Genomic DNA, 25,685 nt, shown 5'->3' with positions numbered 1-25,685 from the left:
TTGCAAGCTTACCCACAATATTTATTTTCCCAATAAAAACCCAAAGAACTGCAGATACTGTAAATCAGAAAGCTTTTCCGGCAATTTCTGTTTTTAAGTTCAGCAGGTCTGGTAGCATCCGTAGAGAGAAATCAGGGTTTATGTTTCGGGTCTGAGGAAGGGTCCCCCGACCCAAAATGTTAACTTCGATCTCTCTCCACAGATGTTACCAGAGCTGCTGAGATTTTCCAACAATTTCTTTTTCATCTGTGATGCTTATTTTGTCCCTCTTTGTCATTTATTGAGTTATCTTTCATTGGTTTTGAAACATTCGCATATTGTATGTTCTTTTCTTTCAGTCTGATGCTATGCTTAACTTTCTTGCTCAACCATTATTATCTGAGAAACTTCTTTCTCACTGGGATAAACTTTATTGTGGGCCATGAATGATCTTCTGAAACATCTGCCACTCCTTTCCAAATCCATTCCAGCCAATTCAGTAATTAACTTTATATGAATTTAAATCAGTTGTTTCTGACCCAAGTTTCTCACTCTCAAATTGAATGCTAAATTTTTCCATGTTATGTTGACTGTTACCTCATAAAAAGTAGGAACAGGAGTAGTTTGGCCCCTCGGGCCTGCTCCACTATTCAATAGGATCATGACTGATCTGACACATCTCATATCCACTTTCCTGCCCATTCCCCATAACCCTCGATTCTCCTACTGTTCAAGAATCTATCAATGTCAACCTTAAATGTAGACAAGCACTCTGCCCCCACAACTCTCTATGTCAAGGAGTTCCAAAGACTCTCAACCCTCAGACAGGAAATTCCTCCTCATCTCAGTTTTAAATTGGTGTCCCTTTATTTTAAAGCTATGCCCTAAGGGATCTTGAGTCTGAGATTACTTATTAAAAACTTGCTTCATTGCCGATTACTAGAACTAAAATAGCCTAATCCCTGATTGGACCCCTACATACTGTTCTCATAAACTGTCCAAACTACAATCTATGAATTCTTAATCATGGCTTTCTCTGCCATTATATCTATACCAATCTCCATGAATATTAATGTCATCCTTGATTAACGTACTGCCTTTTTTTAACCGGTGAACAGTCTACTCCAATCAACTTTTGTAAGTTCCCATCTTATATCATCAAAATTTGCCTTACTTGAATTAAGAATTTTAATTTGTATGCAAGGCACATCCTTTTCCATAACTATTTTAAAACTAATAGAATTATGGTTACTGGTCCCAAAGTGTACTCCAACTAACACTCCAGTCACTTGCCCTGCCTTATTTCCCAGGAGATCAAATTATGCTCCTTCTCTAGTCGGTACATCTACATATTGATAAAGAAAAAAAGAACACATTTAACTATACATTGTAGTCACTATATATTGTAGTCAATAACAGTTATCCAGATTTGGAGTTTGGATTAGCTTAATCCAATTTGCAAGTCAATTGAATCTCTCTGGACTGCATGTGATATTCAATATTGCCGTGGTATGTACACTTACACCTACCTCACACGTCCTGATGTGTTCACTTTGCCACTCCTCCCGGATCTTCTCCAGAGTCAAAACATTCTGTTGGTATGTTCGATCTATAAGGTGGGAAAACAGGATTCAGAATTTTCGGGTGAAGCATTAAGGAGACTAAGCCTATAAACTAGACCAAATGGGAGAAAGTGAGGAGTGCAGATGCTTGAGATCAGGGTCAAAAAGTGTGGTGAACATTCCTGATGAAGGGCTTATGCTCGAAACGTTGACTCTCCTACTTCTCAGATGCTGCCTAAATGGCTATGCTTTCCTAGCACCACATGTTTTGATTATAAATAGGCCACTAGGTAATCCAGTGGAAAACAGAATACTGTGGATGCTGTCAATCTGAAATAAGAACATTACTGAGTTTTGCAACTTCAGATCATGAATTCTGTCCTCCACTATTCTTACATTCCCTCCATATCTTGCTTATGTCTTATTGACTTTGCTGTCAGCAAAATTGACTCATTTTCTTCTTTTCAACCTTCATTACACTTCGTTGACCATCTCGATTTCTCCTTTACCACCATCAGCACTGTGCTTGCCTTTTGCTTTGGGCAGTTTCACAATCTGTTGCTCTCGCTACTGCTCTCCCTCTCTCGCCTTTCATAAACAGCACCATTATCCAGACCCCAAAACAAAAATATCCAAACACTGCAGATGCTGAAAACTTTAAACAGACACAGCAAATACTCAGCAATAAGTCAGGCAGTATCTGTGGAGAGAGAAACAGAGTTAACGTTTCAGATTCATATCATTCCTGCAGCAGTGTATGAATGGCTCAAACTCGGAAGGCCAAAGTGACAATTTCCTTCTGGAAGTAACGATGTATCTATCCAGAAGGAGACATATTTAAATGACATGCAAACAACAGAAATACAAAAGCAGCTCCCAAATTTTTTTTTGTCATTTATAGGATTACAACATTTAAGTAAAACTTCCTCAGAACTGAAGATGAGTCACTGGACCTGAACCGTTAACTCTGCTTTCTCTCCATAGATGCTGCCAAACCTGCTGAATTTTCCAGCATTTTGTATTTTTGTTTCAGATTTCCAGCATGTGCAGTTCTTTTGTTAAGCTTTACAGGATACTCCCATTGTCCTTTCTTAAATATGAAAATTTGACTATGGGTCTCTTGATTTCACTTTCAGGGGTTCACCTCATAAAGGCAACAACTCTAATACTTCATTTCCCACTTGTAACATTCTAATTGTTGAATATTTATGTGCCTATTTTTTCACTTTCACCTGTAAAACTTTCAAATGTTCCTCTGCTGCCTTGCATACTCCTGTGAGTCTTCCCAGAAAGAGGACATATAACCCAATATTGAGGATTTGTCTTTTTGGTTCAAGACCTTCTCCCTAAACAATTTTATTGGACCTCTAATCTCATGAACATAAACCAATTCAAATGGACTAAATTCAGGAGATTACTTTGGGGAATCTTTGATAACAAATAGTAAGAAATCTAAACCTTAGTCCCAATCCTGTGGGTATTCAGTACAATATACCTAAATCATGGTTTTGAGAGACTGATGATATTCAATTGACTTCAATTGTGTTTTAATCTAAACTGTTAATGATTTCCTGAAAAACTTTAAGCAAAAACTTTATAAATCACATAACACCAGTTTACAGTCCAACAGGTTTATTTGAAAGCACCGGCTTTCAGAGCGCTGCTCCTTCACCAGGTGGTTGTGGAAGTTAAGACTATGCTCACAGAATTTATTGCCAAAGGAGTCCAGTGTCATGGCGTTGTGATACAGTAAACAATCTTAGATTAAAACTTTCATCATTAATAATGGGATATGCTGGTTTCTGTTCTTTGAAATGTAAATCCCAGGACTTCTTTTAAATTACATTCTCAATGTAGCTCAGGTTTTAAACAATAGGTGTGAAGTCTGTCTGTGCCCCAATGCTATGTCAGATTGACAAACCCTTTGTACAATTTTACAGAGTTTTACATGGATTCATGCAATTTTTGAGCAAATTAAAATGTAATTCTGCAAAAACAAATTCACCCCATAAGTGAATTTAGGAACGACAGATTGGGTGTGCATACGATAGACTGTGTGTGTGTGTGTGTGTGTGTGTGTGTGTAAAATATGTGTTTGCACATGAGAAAGGGGGTCTGCGTGTGTGGGTGTGTGAGTATGTAGGGGTGCATGTGTGTGCATGCGTTTGTGTATATCATGCAGTGGGGTTACCTGTGGTATGGCATGTTAGAACTGATCAGATTGTATCGCAAATGATGGCCAAAAACAATTAAAAATACTTCATCAACGTTTTCACTACTACCCTAGCTGTAAATATCCTTAAAGAAATTGGGTTGCCACATCCATGACTGTAAAGGATATACTAACTTCCTACTTTTGTTTTTGGTAATGACCCGATACAATTCACTGACACTCAGCTAAATGATTCTTCAAAAACTGGTATGGGCATCAAAGGTGCCAGTGTGATTACATGTTGAAGTTTTCCTACCTCCTGACATGTTTTACAGAACTGGCTACACCTTTATGAAGTCTTGGCCATTTAAAATTATCTGCTTTTTCCGTATTCCCCTATATCCTGTCACAGGAATTTCATGTACTATGGACAATATCTCCCTAAGAAATCTGGATGACACCACTATCTGATGAATAACTCTCCGTTCTTCATCTGCAGATGTGAGAGGATGTCTCCATTTCCTCATCAGTACTCTGTTTTTAAATGAATAGCACTCTGAAACTCCTCAGCCTCAGCTTCAAGATGAGCTCTCTGTATGGATTTATTTAACATAATCTGCTTCTTGGGCCTCAATAAATAAAGGCATGCCTATTACCTCGTTTGAATGATCCCACATTCTTCAAGAGAGTTTTAGATACCCTAACATCTGCTGATGGTATTACTGTGACCTCTGATAACAGATATAATCAATCTATTTATTATCTTTCAAAATTTGAGATATTCTGGAAAGATTCCTGCTGATTAGAAGCTAGCAGATATCACCACACAATTTAAACTGATGACAAGAAAGAAACAGGGAGCTTCAAACCTGTGAAGCTTACATCAATTGTAGAGAAATTCTTGAATGTTTTATAAAGGATGAGAGAAATAGATACTTTTAATCACAATGATCTGACTGGGCACAGTCAGCCCGGATTTGCAAGTGGGAAATTGTGATTGAAGAACTTGTTGGATTTTTTTTGATGATTTTTCCTAACAAAATTGAAGGGAAATTGATGGATGTAGTAGAAATGGATTGTCAGAAGGCTTTTGATAATGTCCTCCCTACAGGAGCTGGGTGAGCAAAATCAAAGCATCTCGGATGGCAAGTGATGGATTAAGGATTAGCCACAAGATGGAAAGCAGATTTGGAATAAATAAGTCATTATCATGTTGGCAGATTGTGACTAGTGGGTACTGAAGGACCAGTACTTAATTCACGATATATATATCTGTATAAAATTTATCTTGAGGTGGGGTCCAATGTAATATTTCCAAATTTTCAAATGATACAAACCTAATATGTTTTGTGAGGAAAATGTATAGAATCTTGGACAAGCTTAGTGAATGGGTAAGAACATTGCCAATGAAATATAATGTGGAAAATCGGATGTCATCCAATTTGGTAGGAGAATCAGGCGCCAGAGTTTATTTTTAAATGGTAAGAGGTTGAAAAGTGTAGATATATAAAAGGGACCAATGTGTCCTTATTGATAAGTCACTGAAGGCTAACAAGTGGGTAGGAAAGGAATGTTAGCCATTTGAGTACAGGAGTATAGAAGTCTTGCTTTAAATGTATAGGAGCTTGGTTATCATAAAATCCCTACAGCGTAGAAACAGGCCATTTGGCCCAACAAGACCACACAGACTCTCCAAAGAGCTTTTCGCCCAGACCTATCCGCTTACCTTATCCCTGTAACCCTGTATTTCCCATGGCCGATCCACCTACCCTGCATATCTTTGTACTGTGGGAGGAAACCAGAGCATCCAGAGGAAACTCACGCAGACACAGGGAGAATGTGCAAACTCCATATGGACAGACGATCGAGGCTGGGATTAGAATTAGAATCCCCTACAGTGTGGAAACAGGCCATTTGGCCCAACAAGTTCACACCGACCCACTGAAGAGTATTCCACCCAGACCCATTCCCCTATACCTTTTACTCTACATTTCCCCTGACTAATGCACCTAGCCTACACATCCCTGAAAACTATGGGCAATTTAGTTTGGCCAATTCACCTTATTGGCACATTTTTGGATTGTGGGAGGAAACCCACACAGACACGGGGAGAATGTGCAAACTCCACACAGACAGTCGCTAGAGGCTGAATTCGAAACCAGGTCCCTGGTGCTGGGAGGCAATATGTTAATCACTGAACCACGGTTCTGCCCTATTGAACCACATTACACTTGCTGGACAGTAATGACATTTGTTTACATAGGTGAGTTTATAGCAGACACAATAAAATGTGTTGTGTACTTCAGTTAGATTATGAAAATTATTAGTTAGTCTTCATCTGGAGTACCATAGGCAGTTTTTTGTCTCCTAAGCTTAGGAAAGATAATATTGCCACAGAGGGACTGCAGCAAAGGGTCATCAAACCTATCCCTAGGATGGTGGAGCTGTCCCATGACAGAAATTGAGCAAATTGATTGACTGATTAATTAATAATTGTTATCGTTGTTAGATACCTGTCCTACTACGGTGGTGTATTAACAGCAAACTTATAGATGGTATTTGTTCGGAATTTGGCAACACAGTCGTGGGTGTACAGGGAGTACAGTAGGGGGCTGAGGATGCATCCTTGAGGGGCTCCAGTATTGAGGGTTATTGAGGAGGAGGAGCAGTGGTCTACCTTCACTGATTGCAGCCTGTGGGTCAGAAAGCTGAGGAACCAGTTGCAGAGGGCAGAACCAAGACCAAGGTCACGGAGTTTTGAGATCAGTCTAGAGGGGATAATGGTGTTGAAGCCGTAGTCAATAAACAGGAATCTGACCTAGGTGACCTTGTTATCCAGATAATTCAGAGACCTGTATTCTCCACTGTTTCATAGAATGTGAGGTAATCTCAAAGAAATCTAGAAGATACTTAACTGCATCTATGCTGTCTAGCCCTTTGAAGATATTTCCCAGGTTTGGATGTCTAAAATTAAAAATAATTTAATTCCTGAAGAAGGGCTGATACCCGAAACGTCGATTCTCCTGTTCCTTGGATGCTGCCTGACCTGCTACGCTTTTCCAGCAACACATTTTCAGTTCTGATCTCCAGCATCTGCAGTCCTCACTTTCTCCGTTAAGGGGATAATGTTTGTAAAAGGTGTTGAAGTGTTCAGTCAGCCACGAGTCTATTGATTGGTGGAGCAGGCTTGATGGGCGGAATGGTCTATTGTTGTGCCAATGTTCCTAGGAAATGCAAGAACTGTTCCTTTTCATCATAATGATCAAAACAGAAAAGGATTGGAAACAGTCTGAAGAAAAATTACAAAGAAGCAAAATTTCTTCTGGATGGTTTCACTACAGGTAGTGCCAATAAACAAGCCATTCTGATGTTACAAAAAGCAACTTTACTTGAATGTGCAAGCATGCAAAGAGCCCACATGCATCATAAACCAAATGCAAATCATTTTGCAGGAACATATTTGTTGGTTAAGGGTTCAGCCGAGCTGTACAACCCCAGTCTGTCAAGAGTTAGCTTACACTGCAGGACCACTGACCTGGTTAGGGGTAGTGGGGAGAAAGTGACCTGCATTCCTCTCCTAATCACTATTGAGCAAATTCTGGGGAGGTGTATTTTTGTTTTGTGAGTCATTGCTCTATTCTAGTTCCATTTAGCTAATAGTTTAGTCTGTGACTTGAATTTGAGAGAGTGTTTTCAGGATGTGCGGACATTTATTGACCCACATGCTGGCAGAGAGCAGGCATATTGCAGGATGAAAGGGTCCCTCATATAACCCTATTTTTGTATTTGAAAACTAGTGCTTCCCCAAAGTGAGAGCTAAAGTGTGACATATCACTAGAATTCAACTGGAGATGGGGAATCACGTGTGTAGTCTACCTTTGATACCCATTTGCTCAGCGACTGATTAGCCTAGAATGTAATAACGTGCATGTTGTAGTATGTCATTCTGAAGCCTTTTGAAAGTCTGGGTATTCTATTTCAAATGGGTTCAGTCTTAGCAAATTCTCTGCGGTTAGACATCTGCCATTTATTATGTTTCTTGCCCATTCTGTTTCCAGTTACTTACTCTATAACTTTTGCAATCTTTCAAGGTCAGGTTAATGAATCATAGCTGCCAGAGCCCTTTATGAATACAGAAACAACTTGAACATCGGAAGCACATCTTCCAATTTAGTCTGTCTAATATTATAGCTGCAGCAAATGTCAGAGTAGCCACAATGGGCTGAACCTTGTGGGTTTTTTTGGGCAAAGTCTAAGTTAGATTTTTTTAGGCTAATAGGTTAGATCTGATCAGATTGTGTCCCAAATGATAGCCAATAACAAAAATAATTAACAATTTTAAGGCTTTTCATCACGAGGTCTTGTTTTCTCATTCCATCTTACCCAACTGACCCCATTAATTACCTACCTACATATGATTTCCATTTTATTTTACCTCATGGTGTCCCACAACATTTGCCATTCAGAGGGTATCCACCAAAATACCACATCCCTTGAGTCCCCATCATCTTTAAAACACCACTGTGTGTTCACATACGCACTGGTAATCCAAAGCCGCCCTGTTTGGGCACACAATTACAACATGTTGGAGAAGAGGATTTTCCGACAATAAACTGGAGGATTTGGTTGATGGGGCGGCACAAAGGGGAGGAGTCCTCCTCCTGGAGGACAAGCAGAGGAGGCCATGCCACTGTGTTCTGTGCGCGTGTGCGTGTGCCCTTCAGCAGGGCGTTGTACTGGGAGGAAGAGAAGGAAGAGAACATATTGTGCTCACTTTTGGTGGCACAGGTAAATAAGGCTTTTTTTGAACATTCATGTACACAGTTCTGTTTACATTCTCCTGCTTGCAGGTGACGACCAAGAGACCCAAGTCCCACCAAGTGAGTAAATACCACTCTGCCATTTTCCCATTAAACCTGCTCCCTGTCTCAATCATTGCACAGCACTTCTAACCACTGGCTGGGATGCCTTCTCTCTCTCTTGCTTTATCTCTCTTCTGTTGCAGGTTCTACAAGCCTCCCCATGATACTTACGTAGAAATGGAAGGCACAAGAAGGACCACCCTAGAGGGCATATTTTTAAGGTGAGAGGAAAAAGGTTTAAAAGGGACCTGAGGGACAACTTTTTTACACAGAAAGGGTGTCTCATACGTGGCATGAACTTCCAATGCAAATGGAAGGCATTTTAAATTACAATATTTAAAAAAGACATTTGGACAGGTTCATGGATAGGAGAAGTGTAGAGGGATAAGGGCCAAATGCAGGAAAGTGGGACTAGTTTAGTTTTGGAAGCTTGATCAGCTTGGACAAGACTGGACCAAAGAGGCTGTATGAATCTATGACCCAACCCCTCAATTGTTTTGAGCAGACTGTCCTGAGTAGGACATGTCCAGACCCCTGATTGGTGCCTAAACATTTCCCCATTTACCAGCACTATCCACAAGACCCTGCTGGGGAGCCAATGGACTGACCATGCCCCAGTCCTCAGACTTCAGAGGCCGAGAATAAGACTTTCCCGACCAGACACCTGACCGTGTGCAGTGCCCTGGACTGGTCTGGAAGGTTGTTCTTGTAGTTGCCTTACCCACCTTCCCAAATCCCTACTTCCACACTCCCCACTTCCCCTTTCATAGCTCCCCCTCCTCACACAGCGCTCTTTAATCTCCCATGTACTCCAGCCTTCTCCCTTGTACAGCTGTGAGGGTGAGATGGAGGACAGCTCTACAGTTTCTGTCCTACCCTACTGGCATGGGTGACTCCCTCACCTTCACAGGTTTGGTCTCATGGAAATTTTCAAACTTCAAAATGGTTCATAAAGGGGGAAGGCTTTGGAAAACACTTTCAAGACATCTTTGCTCAGGTATCCCATAGAAGACTAATGAACAAAGTCAGGAAGTAGAGTTGGGACACAAGTGAAAGAATTGATTGACAGTTGGATTCAGACAGGAAGCTTGGAGTTGGAGGAAAGGGTTGTTATGCAGAAGGTGTAAGTGCTATTCCACAAGGATCAATGCTGGGACCACTGGGGACCAAATTCACAGTTTGGATGATGGAATCAAAAACACAACTTATGTGCACTTGACCCCCAATGTGGGGGTAATGCCCTCAATACTGAGAAGCACCAGGGTGCATGATTTTCTTTCCATGGCCCTGCTTTGTTGCTTTATCCATGGCAATGCCTCAAATTCCTTTTCTCCTGGCGTATAAATTGTAGTGAGCATTTGAAAATTGGCATTCTAGTATTTGTCCTGATAAGCAATAGACAAAAATCTTTGGAAAATGTTGCTCTTTCAACAATATTCAAGTTCAGCTCTCCAGGCAACATTTTTTAAAAGTATTAATTTGCAAGTAGAAAGTTACCTGAGTGGCATATTTCATCTTGCTGCAGTTATGCCATTAGTAATGTTGTAAAGTACAGCTCTGTGGGAGGGCAGCAGTTGGCCGTGACTTTCACTGAACTACAGGAGAGGCTCAATAGACTGGGGCTACTTTTCCTGGAGTGTCAGAGGCTGAGAGGTGACCTTATAGAAGTTTATAAAATCATGAAGGGGCATAGATTGAGTGAACAGCCAAGGTCTGTTCCCAAGGGTAGCAGAATCCAAAGCTAGACAGCACAGGTTTAAGGTGAGAGGCGAGAGATTTAAAAAGGGACCTAAGGGGCAATATTTTCACACAGAGGGAATGAACTGCGAGATGTGGTGGAGGCTGGTACAATTGCAACTTTTAAAAAGCATGTGAATAGCATAGGTATGTGAATAGGAAGGATTGAGAGAGATATGGGCCAAGTATTGGCAAATGGGACTAGATTACATTGGAAATCTGGTTGGCATGGAAGAGTTGGACCAAAAGGTCCCTTTCCATGCTGTATGTCTCTATAACTCTGAGTCCTCTCAGAACTGCTCATGCCTGCTACTGTACCCCATGGCTGGGAGATTTGTACTGTGCAGCCAAGTAATTCCACTTTCTGAATTAGGAACTTCAAGACTGACTAGCCTAGCAGACTGGGAGGCTTGACTCAAGGAACAAGTGTATTATAAAATCAATTAGTTTGCCACTGAGGTTTGACAGTGCACATCCTGGATCTTCAGTCCTCATTAATTTAAGTTATTTCTTAGTTTTGAGCTGAGCGATCAATCTTCGGAATTGGTTGCTCACTGACCAAGTTTTAAAATTCAGAATTAAAAGTGAAAAGAGGATGTGTCCATGTGCAAAATGATCTATTCAAGTGTTTGCAGAAGAGGCCCATTTTCTAGACAAGATCATTCAACACGCATCTGCATCACTTTTCCAAATGCCGAGCGTTATTTTAGACCAGTGATCAGATAGACAGACGAGGGGAGAGGCCATTTTGGATTTGGTGCTTGGCAACGAGCCAGGACAGGTGTCAGATCTTGCAGTGGGAGAGCACTTTGGTGAAAGTGATCACAACTGCCTCACATTTAGCATAGCCTTGAAGAGTGAAAGGAGCAGTTACCAAGGGAAGATATTTAATTGGGGAAAAGGAAATTATGACACTATCAGGCAGGAGTTGGGAAGTACAGACTGGGAGCAATTGTTCCACAGAAAGGGCATAGCAGACATGGAGACTATTTAAGGAGCAGTTGTTGTGAGTGATGCATGAATTTGTTCCTCTGAGACAGGTAAGAAGGGATAAGATTAAGGAACCTTGGATGACAAGAACAGAGGAACTTCTCGTCAAAAGGAAGAAGGCAGCTTAAGTGAGGTGGAGGAAGCAAAGAAATAGCACAGCTTTAGAGGATTACAGACTTGCTAGAAAGGAGCTCAGAAATGGACTGAGGAGAGTCAGGAGGGGGCACGAAAAAGGCTTGGCAAGAAAGATTAGGGAGAACCCAAAGGCATTTTGCTCATACGTGAGGAATAAGGGAATGATCAGGGAGAAGGTAAGGCCGATCAGGGATAGCGGAGGGAACTTGTGCATGGAGTCTGAGCAAACAGGGGACTTGTTGTAAATGAAAACTGGGATACAGTCTTGACCAGATCAAGATTGATGAAGTTGATGTGCTAGAAATTTTGGAAAACATTAAGATTGATCCTAGGCTGCTCCGGGAAGCGAGAAAGGAGGTTGCTAAGCCGCAGGCGAGGATATTTGCCTCCTCACTCTCCACGCGAGTCATACCAGAGGATCAGAAGGAATATTGTTCCTCTTTTCAAGAAGGGTAATAGGGAAATCCCTGGCAATTACCGACTAGTCAGTCATAAGTCTGTGGTCAGCAAAGATTTGGAAAGAATTCTGAGGGATAGGATTTATAACTATTTGGCAAAGCATCATGTGATTAAATGCAGTCAGCATGGCTTTGTGAGGGGCAGGTCATGCCTCACAAATCTTATTGAGTTCTTTGAGGAGGTGTCAAGACAGGTTGACGACGGTCGAGCAGTGGATGTGGTGTATGTGGACTTCAGCAAGGCATTTGATAAGGTTTCCCCATGGTAGGCTCATTCTTAAGTCAGGAAGTATGGGATACAGGGAGATTTGGCTATCTGGATTCAGAATTGTTTGACTGACAGAAGGCAGAGAGTGGTTGTAGATGGAAAGTATTCTGCCTGGAGGTCAGTGTTGAGTGGGGTCCTGCAGGGCTCTGTTCTTGGGCCTCTGCTCTTTGTAGTTTTTATAAATGACTTGGATAAGGAGGTTGAGGGGTGGGTTAGTAAATTTGCAGATGACACAAAGGTTGGACGTGTCGTTGATAGTATAGAGGGCTACTGCTGGCTGCAGCGCGACAGAGAAGATGCAGAGCTGGGCTGAGAAATGGCAGATGGAGTTCAACCTGGATAAATGCAAAGTGATGCATTTTGGAAGGTCGAACTCGAATGCTAAATATAGAATTAAAGACAGGATTCTTGGCAGTGTGGAGGAACAGAGGGATCTGTGTGTGCAGTTACATAGATCCCTCAAAGTTGCCACCCAAGTGGATAGGGTTGTAAAGAAAGCATATGGTGTTTTGGCTTTCATTAACAGGCGGATCAAGTTTGAGAGCAGTGAGGTTTTGCTGCAGCTGTACAAGTCCCTGGTGAGACCACACTTGGGATATTGTGTCCAGTTCTGGTCACCCTACTATAGGAAAGATACAGAGGCTTTGGAGAGGGTGCAAAGAAGGTTTACCAGGATGCTGCCTGGACTGGAGGGCTTGCCTTATGAAGAAAGGTTGAATAAGCTCGGACTTTTCTCTCTGGAGAGAAGGAGGAAAAGAGGAGACCTGATTGAAGTATACAAAATACTGAGTGGAATAGATTGACTCAATAGCCAGAGACTCTTACCCAGGGCAGGATTGACTGGTACGAGGAGTTATAGTTTGAAGATATCAGGAGGTAGGTATAAAGGAGACATCAGAGGTACGTTCTTTACAGAGAGAGTTGTGTATGCATGGGATGCGTTGCCAGTGGTGGTGGTGGAAGCAAAGCCATTGGGGATATTTAAGCGACTGCTAGATATGCACAAGGATAGCAGTGAGTTGAGGAGTGTACAGGTTAAGTTACTATATTTTACACTAGGATTAAACCTTGGCACACATTCTTGGGCCTGTTCTGTGCTGTACTTTTCTATGTTCTATGTTCTATGATCGCCCTAATAAAGGATCATAGAATCCCTACAGTGTGGAAGCAGACCATTCAGCCCATCAAGTCCACATTGACTCTCCAAAGATCATTCCTCCCAAATCCACCCCCATCCCTGTAACCCTGCATTTCCCACAGCCAATCCATCCAACCTGCACAGCATTGGGAGAAACTGGGGCACACGGAGGAAACTCACACAGACACAGGGAGGATGTGCAAAGTCCACGCAAACAGTTGCCAGAGGTTACACTGGTGCTAACCATTGAGTCACTGTGCCATAAGGATGCAGTTGCATTGAGAGCAGTGCAGAGAAAATTCATTTGACTGATTCCTGGAATGCAGGTAATTTCTTATGTGAAAATTAAGGTGGATTGGGCCCATATCTACTGTAGGCTAGAGAAATGAGAGGTGATCTTATCGAAATAGGTCACACCTGACAAAACGTGACAGGTGTGTACTGAAGGATGTATCCCCCTGTGGAGGAGACATGAACACAGTTTAAAATTAAGAGGACAATTTATTTAGATAGAGATTAGACAAATTTATTTTCTCTCTCAGAAAATCATTTGTCTGTGGAAATGATGCATATTTTTAAAACTGGATAGATACTTGAGTGTTAAGGAAGTCAGAGAATATATGGGACAGACAGAAAAGCAGAAGATACAGTCAGATCAACTATGATACGATCAACTATCAAATGGTGAACAGACATGAGGGGCTGAACAGCCTGCTCTAGCTCCTAATTTCTCTCTTTCTGTGATTATACGTACTTGAAGCAAGTGTGGCTGGATTCACTTTGGCTGTGTTTCCATAAGGCAATAAGGCAGAGGAACTGAATTAGGCTATTCGGCCCATCGTGTCTGCTCTGCTATTCAATTATGTTTCGCAACCCCATTCTCCTGCCTTCTCCCTGTAATCCCTTACTAATCAAGAACCCATCTATCTCGGTCTTAAATACACTCAATAACTTGGCCTTCACAGCCTTTCACAGCAATGAGTTCCACAGATTCATCACCCTCTGGCTGAAGAAATTCCTCCTCATCTCAGTTCTAAAGGGTCATACCTTCACTCTGAGGCCATGCCTTCGGGTCCTAGTCTCTCAGACTAGTGGTAATATCATCTCCACCTCAACTCTATCCAGACCTGTCAGTATTCTGCAAGTGTCAGTGAGATGCCACCTCATCCTTCTGAATTCCATTGAGTACAGACACAGACTTCTCAACCGCTCCTCATATGACAAGCCCTTCATCTCCGGGATAATTCTTATAAACCTCCTCTGGATCCCCTCCAATGTCAGCACATCCTTCATTTGACACAGAGTCCAAAACTGCTCAGAATATTCCAAATGCAATTTGACCAGAACGTTATACAGCCTCAGCAGTACATCTCTGCTCTTGTAATCTAGCCCTCTTGAAATGAATTGAAAAGTATGGTGCTGGAAAAGTGCAGCAGACCAGGAAGGGCTTATGCCCGAAACGTTGATTCTCCTGCTCCTCAGATGCTGCTTGGCCTGCTGCACTTTTCCAGCACCACACTTTTCAACTCTGGTCTCCAGCATCTGCAGTCCTCACTTTCTCCTAGTTGACCTCCCTCTTGAAATGAATGCTAACATTGCATTTGCTTTCCAAACTGCCAACTGAATCTATATGTTAACCTTAAGAGACTCCTAAACCAGGACTCCCAAGACTCTTTGTGCTTCAGATTGCTCATCAATGAAATGTTGGGAGGAAAATTTACAGGTCTGAATGCAAGCCATTTAATTGGAAGGAGCTGTATTTTAGGAGTGACAAGTGAGAAAGGTTTGGCATGTCCAGTTTTCCACTCAGACATTCTCCCCCATCCCTATAATCATTTTATTGTTGCTTCACTTACCAGCATCTTCCGCACTTTGTTTACTCTGGTTTGCCTTTGACTGCAACTGGAAAACAGAATATTATCACATGAAATGATTTTTAAAAAAAGCAACACAACTTAAAATATTCTCATGCCCAGTATCTCAAACTCTCCGTCATGGGACCATTGTAGGATATTGATGGCCTTAAACAGTAAGGTGATATACTGAGAACAGCAACTGTCTCTCTCTCTCTCTCTCTCTCTTTTCCACTTGAAGTTACTTCCTGGGTTGCAGTATCACTGGATGCACCACAACGGCCAGTGAGATGGTTTCTTGGCATCTTCAGACCTTCACACTGCCTCAAAGGCTATGCTCAAGCCTCTAAAGTGGGATTTGAACTGGTAACCCATAATTTTCTGAATGCGGGAGATGCCATCTTTCAGATAAGGTATTAATTTCAGGCTCCGAGTGGAGTAAATACTATTGAAATTTATTTAAATTAAAATTAAATTTTATTTTAGATGAGGTGGTGGTCTATTGGTATTATTGCTAGACTATTAGTCCAAAGACCAATGGTCTTGGGAGTGGTTTGAATCCTGCCATTGTGGATGGTGGAATTTGAAGTCAATAAATATCTGGAATTAAGAGTCTAACTGTGTAGACTGTGTGAACAGGCTTACTCTCTGCCCTTCTAACTTCAACCTGTAAGCATCTGTTTCTTGTTTTGTTTTTAAACTGTTTTTTACAGGGGTTTACTTATTGGGACTGTTGTGTATATTCAGAACAGCATACTTAAGTCTAGTTTGGATAGACTGTGTTCTGTAGGGGTTCTTTATTCTGTTCTTTGTGTTTCATTGTGTAATTTTGCGATTATGTTTTTGTCTGTTTTAAAATCTGGTAGTCAACCTCGCTAAATTACTCAGGGTAATTTTCACTGTACACTTACTGAAACAAATTGCAATGTTATGGTCTGGGCTGCCTGCTAAGAATGTTTTTGAGTGGTCTGGCCTAGTCCATAACAAAAGAAACTGCCATCCTTACTTGGTCAGGACTACATGTGACTCCAGACCCTTAGCAATGTGGTTGACTCTAAACAGCCCGCTGGGCAGTTGTGATGGGTAATAAACATTGGCTTAGCCAGTGACACCCACATCTGGTGAATGAATAAAAAAGGTAGAGAAAGCTACATCACAGAGGGATGTGGGTGTCCTCATACATGAACCGCGAAGGCTTAGCAGGTATTAGGATTGGCAAATGGAATGTTGGCCTTTATTTCAAAGGAACTGGTGCAGAAAGTTAGGGAAGTTTTGCTGAAAGTATACATGGCTCTAGTCAGATCACAGCTGGAATACTGTGAATAGTTTGGGATCCTTATCGAAGGGAAAATATACAGGAAAGTTGATTTGAGGATGATCAGATCAGCCATGAGCTGTGTGAATGGCAGAGCAGACTCGATAGACTGAACAGCTATTTCTATTCCTATCTTAGGATTACTGTCCCAGGGACAAGATTCCAGAACACTATTGTAGGGCAGCAATGTTAACCCAGGACTCTGGCCAATATCTAATACTCAATCAGCATCACTTCATTCTCTCCAAAATACTTTGGATACCCTGACGGGATGAAAAGGGACTGTGCAGGAATAGGCCAATCAACACATTGAGATTGTCCCACCCTTCAATACAATCATAGCTGATCCAACACTTCAATACCTTTTACACACTCCATTCTCACAACCCTGTACACCACTGGTAATCAGAAATCTATCAATCTTTATCTTAAACGTACTCAAAGTTGAAGCATCCACAGAACTCTTTGGTAGAGAATTCCAAGGTTCATAACATTCAGAGTCAAACAAAATTCTCTTTGTGTCAGAATTGAGTAATATTCCCCTTACTTTTTAAAATGGCGCCCCTGGTTCTCGACTCCCCCACCAGGGGAAACATCTTACTGCCGTGTCCAACCTGTTAAGTACTTTTTAAGTTTCAATTAGATCACAGTTTGCCCAGTCTCTCTTCATCAGACAATCCCACCACCCCAGGAACAAGGCTGGTGAACTTTCACTGCACTCTCTCTATGAAAATGATATCTTTTCTGAGATAACGAGATCAAAACTGCACACGGTACTCTAGGTATTATTTGATCAAGTTCCTATACAATTGAAGAAAGAATTCACTGCTGCACTCGGATCCTCTTGCAATAATGGCTAACATTCCACAATCTTTCCTAATATGTTGCTGCACCTGCACGTGCCTTTGGAAACTTATTGGCATAGTCACCTATGTCCCTTTACAATCTACATTTTCCAATATCTTGTCAGTTAAGTAATGCTCCACAAATCTATTCATCATATTTTCCCATACTGCACTCCATCTCAATGTCTTTGCCCATCCTACTGAAGACACTTCACATCTTCCTCACAACAAGTACTCCCACTTACTTTTGTGTCATCTGCAAATTTGGAAATATAATGTTTGGTCCCCACCTCCAAACCATTCAAAATATATCATGAACAGTTGGGGCCCAACAATCATTCCTTGTGGAACCCAGATAGTCACAGACTGCCAATGTAAGAACAAACCATTTATTCCTACTCTGTTTTCTGTCTGCTAGCCAATCTGCAATCCATGTCATATTATCTCCTATGTACCATCCATGTGCTTTAATTTTGCTAACAACCTTCTGCGGGGAATTTTATCAAAAGCTTTCTAAAAACCTAAGTATGTCGCATCCTTTAATCAACATTATTAATGATATCTTTAAAAACCTCCAACAGGTTAGTCAAACACAATTTCCTGTTCACAAATCCATGCTGACTATGTCCAATCAGATCATATTACCTCAGAGTCTGTGTACCACATCCTTTATAATAGATGCCACCATTTTCTCTGTTACTTATTGAAGGCCGACAGGTCTTTAGGTCCCTGGTTTTCCCATGCTCTTTTCTAAAATAGTGGGTTCAGTTGCTACTTTGCAATTCCAAAACCTTAAGGAAAGTTCTTTACTTTTTTATTCAGAGACTTGACTGTAAATATGCACAGGGTGAAAACAAGGACTGCAGATGCTGGAAACCAGAGTTTAGATTAGAGTGGTGCTGGGAAAGCACAGCAGGTTAGGTAGCATCCGAGGAGCAGGAAAAACGACAAAAATGTGGGAGTTGGCATTACTGACAGAATTAGCATTAATCTAACTAAATTATGAAGAAAATGTCAGCATGCCTCCATCACAGTGTTGGCAGTCCAGGGCACTCCCTCAACAAACCCCCTGCTGCCCACAGCACTCCCTCTCTCACATTACAAAATTCTGAGGAGTCAGGATCTGCATCATTCTGTAATAACTTGTGCTATGCATGTGAGTTTCAGCATCTTAGAACCTGTGGAAAAGTGATACTGATTGGTTCTGACCATTATGCTGATGAGTATCTTTTTATCTTAAATCATCTTTTCCTTTAGCTTTCAGAACTGTTAAACCAAACTCGCTGACAGTCAGACAAGTCCCCAGAGATGTACAAATATTCCAACTGAGGCTAAAGGGGAAATAAAATAGATTAAATTCCCTGCAGTATGGAAACAGGCCCTTCAGCCCAACAAGTCCACACCAACCCTCTAGAGAGTAACCCACTCACCTACCCCTGACTAATGTACCTAATCTTATGGGCAATTTCACCTGATCTGCATATTTTTGGATTGTGGGAGGAAATCCACACAGACACAGGGAGAATGTGCAAACCCCACACAGACAGTTGCCCAAGGCAGGAATTGAACCCTAGACCCTGGCACTATGAGGTAGCAGTGCTAACCACTGAGCCACCATACTGCCCATGATTGGTGAACAACAGATCCAGAATTACAGACGCAATTTCAGTGGCTAAGCAACAGAGCAGAACATTGACAAAGTTGTTACAAGAGATTCTTACTTTATCTTGCTGTCTGGAATTGCTGATCCCAGAACTTCGGTTTAGCATCTGTTCGGCCTCATCCTTCTCTTTACATTTTTGCTCGTAAGTCTTCTTGGACTAAAGTAAATACAAAATAATGAACAATAATTCACAAAGCACAGATTTCATGAGAAGGTTCTAACCCTGATACAAATAACTCATTAGGATATAGCAATGGATCGCTCTTTCTTCCGCCAATGTGGATGATGCAATCTCAGGCAGTGAGGACAAGCCTCTCAAGCAGGATTTAATGTTGTGAGAGAGATGCAAATCCACACTAATGGAATATAATGCAGGCCAGTGAGAGACAGACAATCTCATTATAGTGGGCTTTTATTTGATCAGAACAAAGAAAATTTACAGCCCAGGTACAAGCCCTTCAGCCCTCCAAGCCTGAGCCAATCCAAATTACTGTCTAAACCTGTCACCCAATTCTTAAGCATCTGTATCCCCTCTGCTCCCCACCTACTCATGCATCTGTCCAGATATACCTTAAAATGAATCTACCGTGCCAGCCGCTACTACCTCTGCTGGCAATACATTCCAGGCACCAACCACCCTCTGTGTAAAGTACTTTCCATGTGAACTTTCCTACTTTCACCTCTCACCTTGAACGCTTGACCTCTTGTTACTGAATCCCTCACCCTGGGAAAAAGCTTATCTCTATCCACCCTGTCTATATACTTCATGATTTTGTAAACCTCAATCAGGTCCCCCCTCAATCTCCTTTTTTCTAATGAAAACAAACCTAACCTACTCAACCTCTCATCATAGTTAGCACCTTCCATACCAGGCAACATCCTTGTAAACCTTCTCTGCACCGTCTCCAAAGCGTCCACATCCTTTTGGTAACGTGGTGACCAGAACTGCGGATGAACCAAAATTTTGTATAATTTAACATGACCTGCCAGCTCTTATACCCAATACCCCTTCCGATGAAGGCAAGCATACCATATGCCTTCTTGACCACTCTATCCACCTGTGCAGCAAGCTTCAGGGTACAATGGACCTGAACTCCCAGATCTCTCTGCTCATCAACTTTTCCCAAGGTTGTTCTGTTTACAGTAGAATTAGACTTCCCAAAATGCATCACCCCACATTTGCCTGGATTGAACTCCATCTGCCACTTCTCTGCCCAACTCTCCAGTCTATCTGTATTCTCCTGTATTCTTTGATAGTCCCCTATGTTTTCTGCTACTCGACCAATCTTTGTCATCTGCAAACTTACTGATCATACCACCAATGCCCTCTTCCAGATCATTTAATGTATATTACAAACAACAGTGGCCCCAGCGCTGATCCCTGTGGAACACCACTGGTCACCTTTCTCCATTTTGAGAAACTCCTTTCAACCACTACTCTCTCAACCAGTTCTTTATCCACCTAACGAGAACACCCTGCACACCATGTGACTTCACTTTCTCCATTTGTTTACCATGGGGAACCTTATCAAACACCTTACTAAGGAATTAGATTTGGGTTTAACCAAGGACAAAAGTAAAGCTAAATTGTAAGGGAATTATTGAAACACTTAGGTATGTCAAAGAAACAGACAAATGCGGTACAGGTAGAAAAACTTAAATTACAATTAAGGAAAATGGGTTAGAAGATAAACAAAGGGGGAGGGAGAGAAAGAGAAAGTGAGAGAGAGAGAGACAGAGAGAGAGAGAGAGACAGAAACAGAGAGAGAGAGACAGAGAGACAGAGAGAGAGAGAGAGTTCCTGGATGAGGAAAGAGAGAGAAAAGAAAGGGAGAGAGATAGAGGGGAGAGAGAAAGAGAGGAGAGAGTGAGTTGAAAGATTTGTAACTGCAGTATAAGGACATGTGTAAAAGTTAGATGGGCGGCACAGTGGCACAGTGGTTAGCACTGCTGCCTCATAGCGCCGGAGACCCGGGTTCAATTCCCGCCTCAGGCGACTGACTGTGTGGAGTTTGCACGTTCTCCCCGTGTCTGCGTGGGTTTCCTCCGGGTGCTCCGGTTTCCTCCCACAGTCCAAAGATGTGCAGGTTAGGTGAATTGGCCATGCTAAATTGCCCGTAGTGTTAGGTAAGGGGTAGATGTAGATGTAGGGGTATGGGTGGGTTACGCTTCGGCGGGGCGGTGTGGACTTGTTGGGCCGAAGGGCCTGTTTCCACACTGTAAGTAATCTAATCCAATCTAATCTAGATGGGGAGGACTAATGTTATTGTACATGAAGTAAACATAGGGAATACTGCTCCGATAAAACAACACTCCTGTCAGCTTAATCCTTTCAGAGCCAGACAGGTCCAGATGGAGGTGGAGGCTGTGCTTAATGAGGACATCATCGAACCAAGCCAGACTGAGTGGAGTTCACCAATTGTCTTAGTTCCCAAATCAGACGGGACTCAATGATTTGCGCAGATTATCGGAAGGTCAATGCCGTTACAAAATCGGACTCATATCCAATTCCAAGGTTGGAGGACTGTATCGAGAATGTCAGTTACATCACCAAGTTGGACATAACGTGTGGTTTCCGGCAGGTACCTTTTTCAGAGACAGTGAAAGAAATTTCTGCATTTGTAACCCCAAATGGATAATATCAGTTTAAAGTGATGCCCTTTGGAATGAAGAATGCACCCGCCACATTCCAAAGACTCATGAACAGAGTTGTGGCTTGGTTAACAAATGGTGCAATCTAGTGAATCCTAGAAAGATCACATGGTACAATTGGCAATGCTCTTTGAATAGGCAGAAGTGGGCACTGCAGATGCTGGAGATTAGAGTCAAGGTTAGAGTCCTGCTCCTCGGATGCTGCCTGACCTGCTCTGCTTTTCCAACACCACTCTAAGCCAGAGCTCTTTGAATGACTATGAGAAGCAACACTGATAATAAACTTAAATAAAACAGAATTCGCAAAAGCAGAGGTGATGTTCTTGGAACATAGCATCGATCATGGAAGGTTGACCCCATGGAACACAAAGATGAAGGCCATCGAGGAATTTCCACAACCAACCTCGAAGAAAGAGGTGCTTTGATTCTTAGGATTTAGCGGATTCTATCTGAACTTCAGCAGTGTAGTGGCACCGTTAACCAATTTGCTGAAGAAAAACACAAAGTTTCAGTGGACAGAATCATGCCAGGAGGCATTCAACCATTTCAAAGCCATATTAACCACCAAGCCAGTTTTAGCTACACCAAACTTTTCAAAACCTTTTAAAGTCGCCATTGATGCTAGTGACAAAGGATTTGGAGCTGTACTCCTGCTGGAAGATGAGGATGGGATTGAATTGCCAGTTGGTTACTTTTTGAAGATGATCAAGATCTACCAGATGAAATACTCCACAATTGAAAAAGAACTATTGAGTTTGGTACTGACCTTACAACACGAACTATGTGTTGGAGATGATTGTGTACACGGATCACGATCGGCTTACATTCTTAGAATGCTTTAAAGACAGGAATGAGACTATTCATTTACACAGGTATATGGGAAGAAGTTAAGGTGAACTTATCTGAAAATTATCTGTATGTTAGGGTAATGTGTTTAAAAGATAGAGAAAAAAAAATGAAGACACCTTTTCATTATGATGATTCACTTTTCCTTAAGGGGGGGTATTATGAAGATGTGGGTGTACTGTACCTGTAAGAGTTAAAAGTTAGCAAAAGCTACCTGACAGCACCAAGTGTTCTGAAAAAAGATACAAGGTAACAGGTGCTCCAACTACTAAGGTAGCTGTTTGAGTCGAAACGACAAAACAGTTTCAAATTAGGCCGATCAGTTTAAATTATACTCCAAAAAATACCAATCTCCAATCCAGTTTGAATTGAGTATATTGCCAATTTGAAAAACCAATAACACAATCCAATACTTTGTGGGGGGGGGGGGGTATAAGACCGGGGAAAATTGAACAGTTAAGAGGAGAACTGCTAAGCCACCAGCCTGAAAAATAGCTCTCTTAGAAGTACTTTTATCAATCAGTAACCTGTGAAGCAGAATCCTCAAGAAGAAAAAAATGAAGTACAGAGGAGAACCTAAAGTTGCCTGGTTTTGTGATAAGAAGCGTTGTTTTCTAAATCGTAAATCAGGAGTTTTATCGGACTAGTATTATAGAAGGGAAGGTACAAGATAGGTTAAAGTAAGGAATTGTAAATAGTTGTTAGTTAATTATTCTCTGTTATACTTTAATAAATAAAGTTGTTAATTTTTACTTTAACTAGTTCTTGACCTATCGAATTTTCACAGATTACTGCATGGGATAAATCTTTTCTGTGTTGCTGGTTTTCAGTTAAGCAGGAGAATTTACCCCATGTCGTAACATTAGGGTGCATCCTTTAACAAATAAAGGGAAATGGCATGACGCATGAGATTTTTGTCTTTGGAATATTTAAGGACAGGCAGAGTCTCCTGTATGGACAATTGAAGAGTCACAGTCATAGCAATGTAGAGCATGGAAACAAACTCTTCGGTCCAACTCATCCATGCTGACCAAATATCCAGATTAATCTAGATTTGCCAGCATATCTCATTAAACCCTTTTTATTCATAAACCCATCCAGATGCCTTTAAAACACTGCAATTGTACTCGCCTCCACCACTTCCTCTTGCAGCTTATGCCATATACACACCATCCTCTGCGTGAAAAAATTGTCCCTTAGGTCCCTTTTAAATCTTTACCCTCTCACTCTAAACCTATGCCCTCTAGTTCTGGACTCCACCACCTTATCTATTTATCCTATCCATGCCCCTCATGGTTTTATAAACTCTATAATGTCACCCCTCACCCTCTGATGCTCCAGAGAAAACAATCCCATTCTTTTCAGTCTCATCCTATAGCTCAAACATTCCAACCCTGGCAATATCCTTGTAAAGAGATCCATAAATCGGATGGATAATGGGCTACAGCACTGCAATCATCCACAAACTGTATGGTCATGTTTGTTTAAGATGGTCAGAGGTCGTTGAGGTTAAAAAGGTTCCATCCTGTTGACACTCACCATCGATTCACTCAGACGTCTCTCAGAAGGACACCATTGACAAGACTGAACCTGCTCAGTCATCCACAAACTGTATGGTTATGTTTGTTTAAGATGGTCAGAGGTGGTTGAGATTAAAGAGGTTTTACCCTGTTGACACTCACACCATCGATTGACTTCAACATCTCTCAGAAGGCCACTACTGACAAGACTGAACCTGCTCAGTCATCCACAAATTGTGACAGCAAGTGTTTAACACCAAAGACCTCCACAATTCAGAAACAGTCCAAGTGTAACAAAGCAGTTGTCATCAGCACTTCTGTGCTGCAGCGAGACGCGAACTCTGTTTCAGCCACACTTCGAAGCAATGCTTCTGCCTCACCCCCCAGATTCAATGGGAGGATCATTGAGTAAGCTTTAGGAGCAGATGATATTAAATTGTCTAGTTGATTTGATTTGATTTATTATTGTCACATATACCTAGGTACAGTGAAACATTTTGCTTCACAGGCAGATCATTAAGTGCATTTGGGTAATAGAACAGAGAGAGGAACACAATGATACAGCTGCAGAGAAGGCACAAAAAGTGGGGTCAACATTAAATTTAAAATTTGAGATGTCCATTCAGAAGTCCAATAACAGCAGGGAAGAAGCTGTTCTTGGACCTGTTGGTATGTATGTTTAAGCTTTTGTACTTTCTGCCCGACAGCAGAGGTTGGAAGACTGGAGTGGCAGAGGTCTTTGATGATGTTGGCTGCCTTCCCAAGGCAGCATGAAGCATAGATGGAGTTGTGGATAGAAGGTTGGCTTGTGTGATGAACTTGGCTTCTTGTGTTAATTTGAGTTGATCTAAGAGGAAGAGGGTAGTCATGAATGGATATTTTTCTGGCTGGAGAAAGGTTTGTAATAGGTACCCCTCGGGGGAGGTCCAATTGCTTTCCTAGCGATACGTAAGTGGCCTGGATCTGGGTATAGGGGCTACAACTTTCAAGTCTGTGAGTCAGACAAAACTTGATAAAGTAGTAAATGTTAACACAGTGGTAGAAGACTTTAAAATCTGTGAGGGGAAGATGCAACTAATGCAGCTAAAACTTGAAATGGTGTATTTTGGAGTAACATTAGAAGAGGAAACATTATACAAATAGTATAATTCTAAGCAGAGGCTGTCAAGAGCAGAAGGACTTCACAGTAAATATTCACAAATCTATTAAATTGACAGTCAAGATAGAGTATTGAATAATTGGCTCTGTAAATAAGTGCTTTAAAAATGTAGGTCAGGCTAAACTTTTATGATATACACTTACTCTGCTGGAATGCTGTGTACAATTCTGGACACTACAGTTCAGGATGGTATCAAAGTATCTGAAAAATTTGCAGCAGGGTTGAAGCTAAAGTTGCTCTCCATAGAGAAGGCTAAGAGAAGATCAAACTGAATTATTCTAAATTCGAAGGGGTTTTGATTCAATAAATAGGCACAAAACTAACCTACCTGGGCCAGAGCCAAAAGCCAATGTTCTAAAATAATTGCCAAAAGAACTAAATAGAAACAGGAGGAATACGAGGACACATCACTGCACAACAGAGGGTTATGACAGTCTGGAATACATTGCATAAGGAAATTATGAAAGGCAACAGAACGTATTTGAACAGAACCAAATTGCAAGCTAATTTGTCCTATTTTGAAGACTTTTCCTCCACCAGAAAAATATAAA

The 25,685-nt window shown here is 41.5% G+C and overlaps 1 protein-coding gene across 1 annotated transcript in view; it reads right to left on the bottom strand.

The window, feature by feature from the left end:
* The window catches only part of pstpip2 (proline-serine-threonine phosphatase interacting protein 2), a 130,125-nt gene that overhangs the window by 31,420 nt on the left and 73,020 nt on the right, over window positions 1-25,685 (bottom strand). Inside the window, exons 7-9 of the mRNA XM_072575144.1 lie at window positions 19,016-19,114; window positions 15,138-15,183; window positions 1,509-1,588 (exon numbers count right to left, since the gene is read on the bottom strand). Of these exons, the coding sequence (XP_072431245.1) occupies window positions 1,509-1,588; window positions 15,138-15,183; window positions 19,016-19,114 (225 nt within the window). The remainder of the gene's footprint in view (window positions 1-1,508; window positions 1,589-15,137; window positions 15,184-19,015; window positions 19,115-25,685) is intronic.

Source organism: Chiloscyllium punctatum, chromosome 1 (genome assembly GCF_047496795.1).
Source record: "Chiloscyllium punctatum isolate Juve2018m chromosome 1, sChiPun1.3, whole genome shotgun sequence".
In the NCBI taxonomy this organism is placed as follows: domain Eukaryota; kingdom Metazoa; phylum Chordata; class Chondrichthyes; order Orectolobiformes; family Hemiscylliidae; genus Chiloscyllium; species Chiloscyllium punctatum.
The sequence above is the reverse complement of the archived record's forward strand: the minus strand, read 5'-3'. Positions and strand labels throughout refer to the sequence as shown.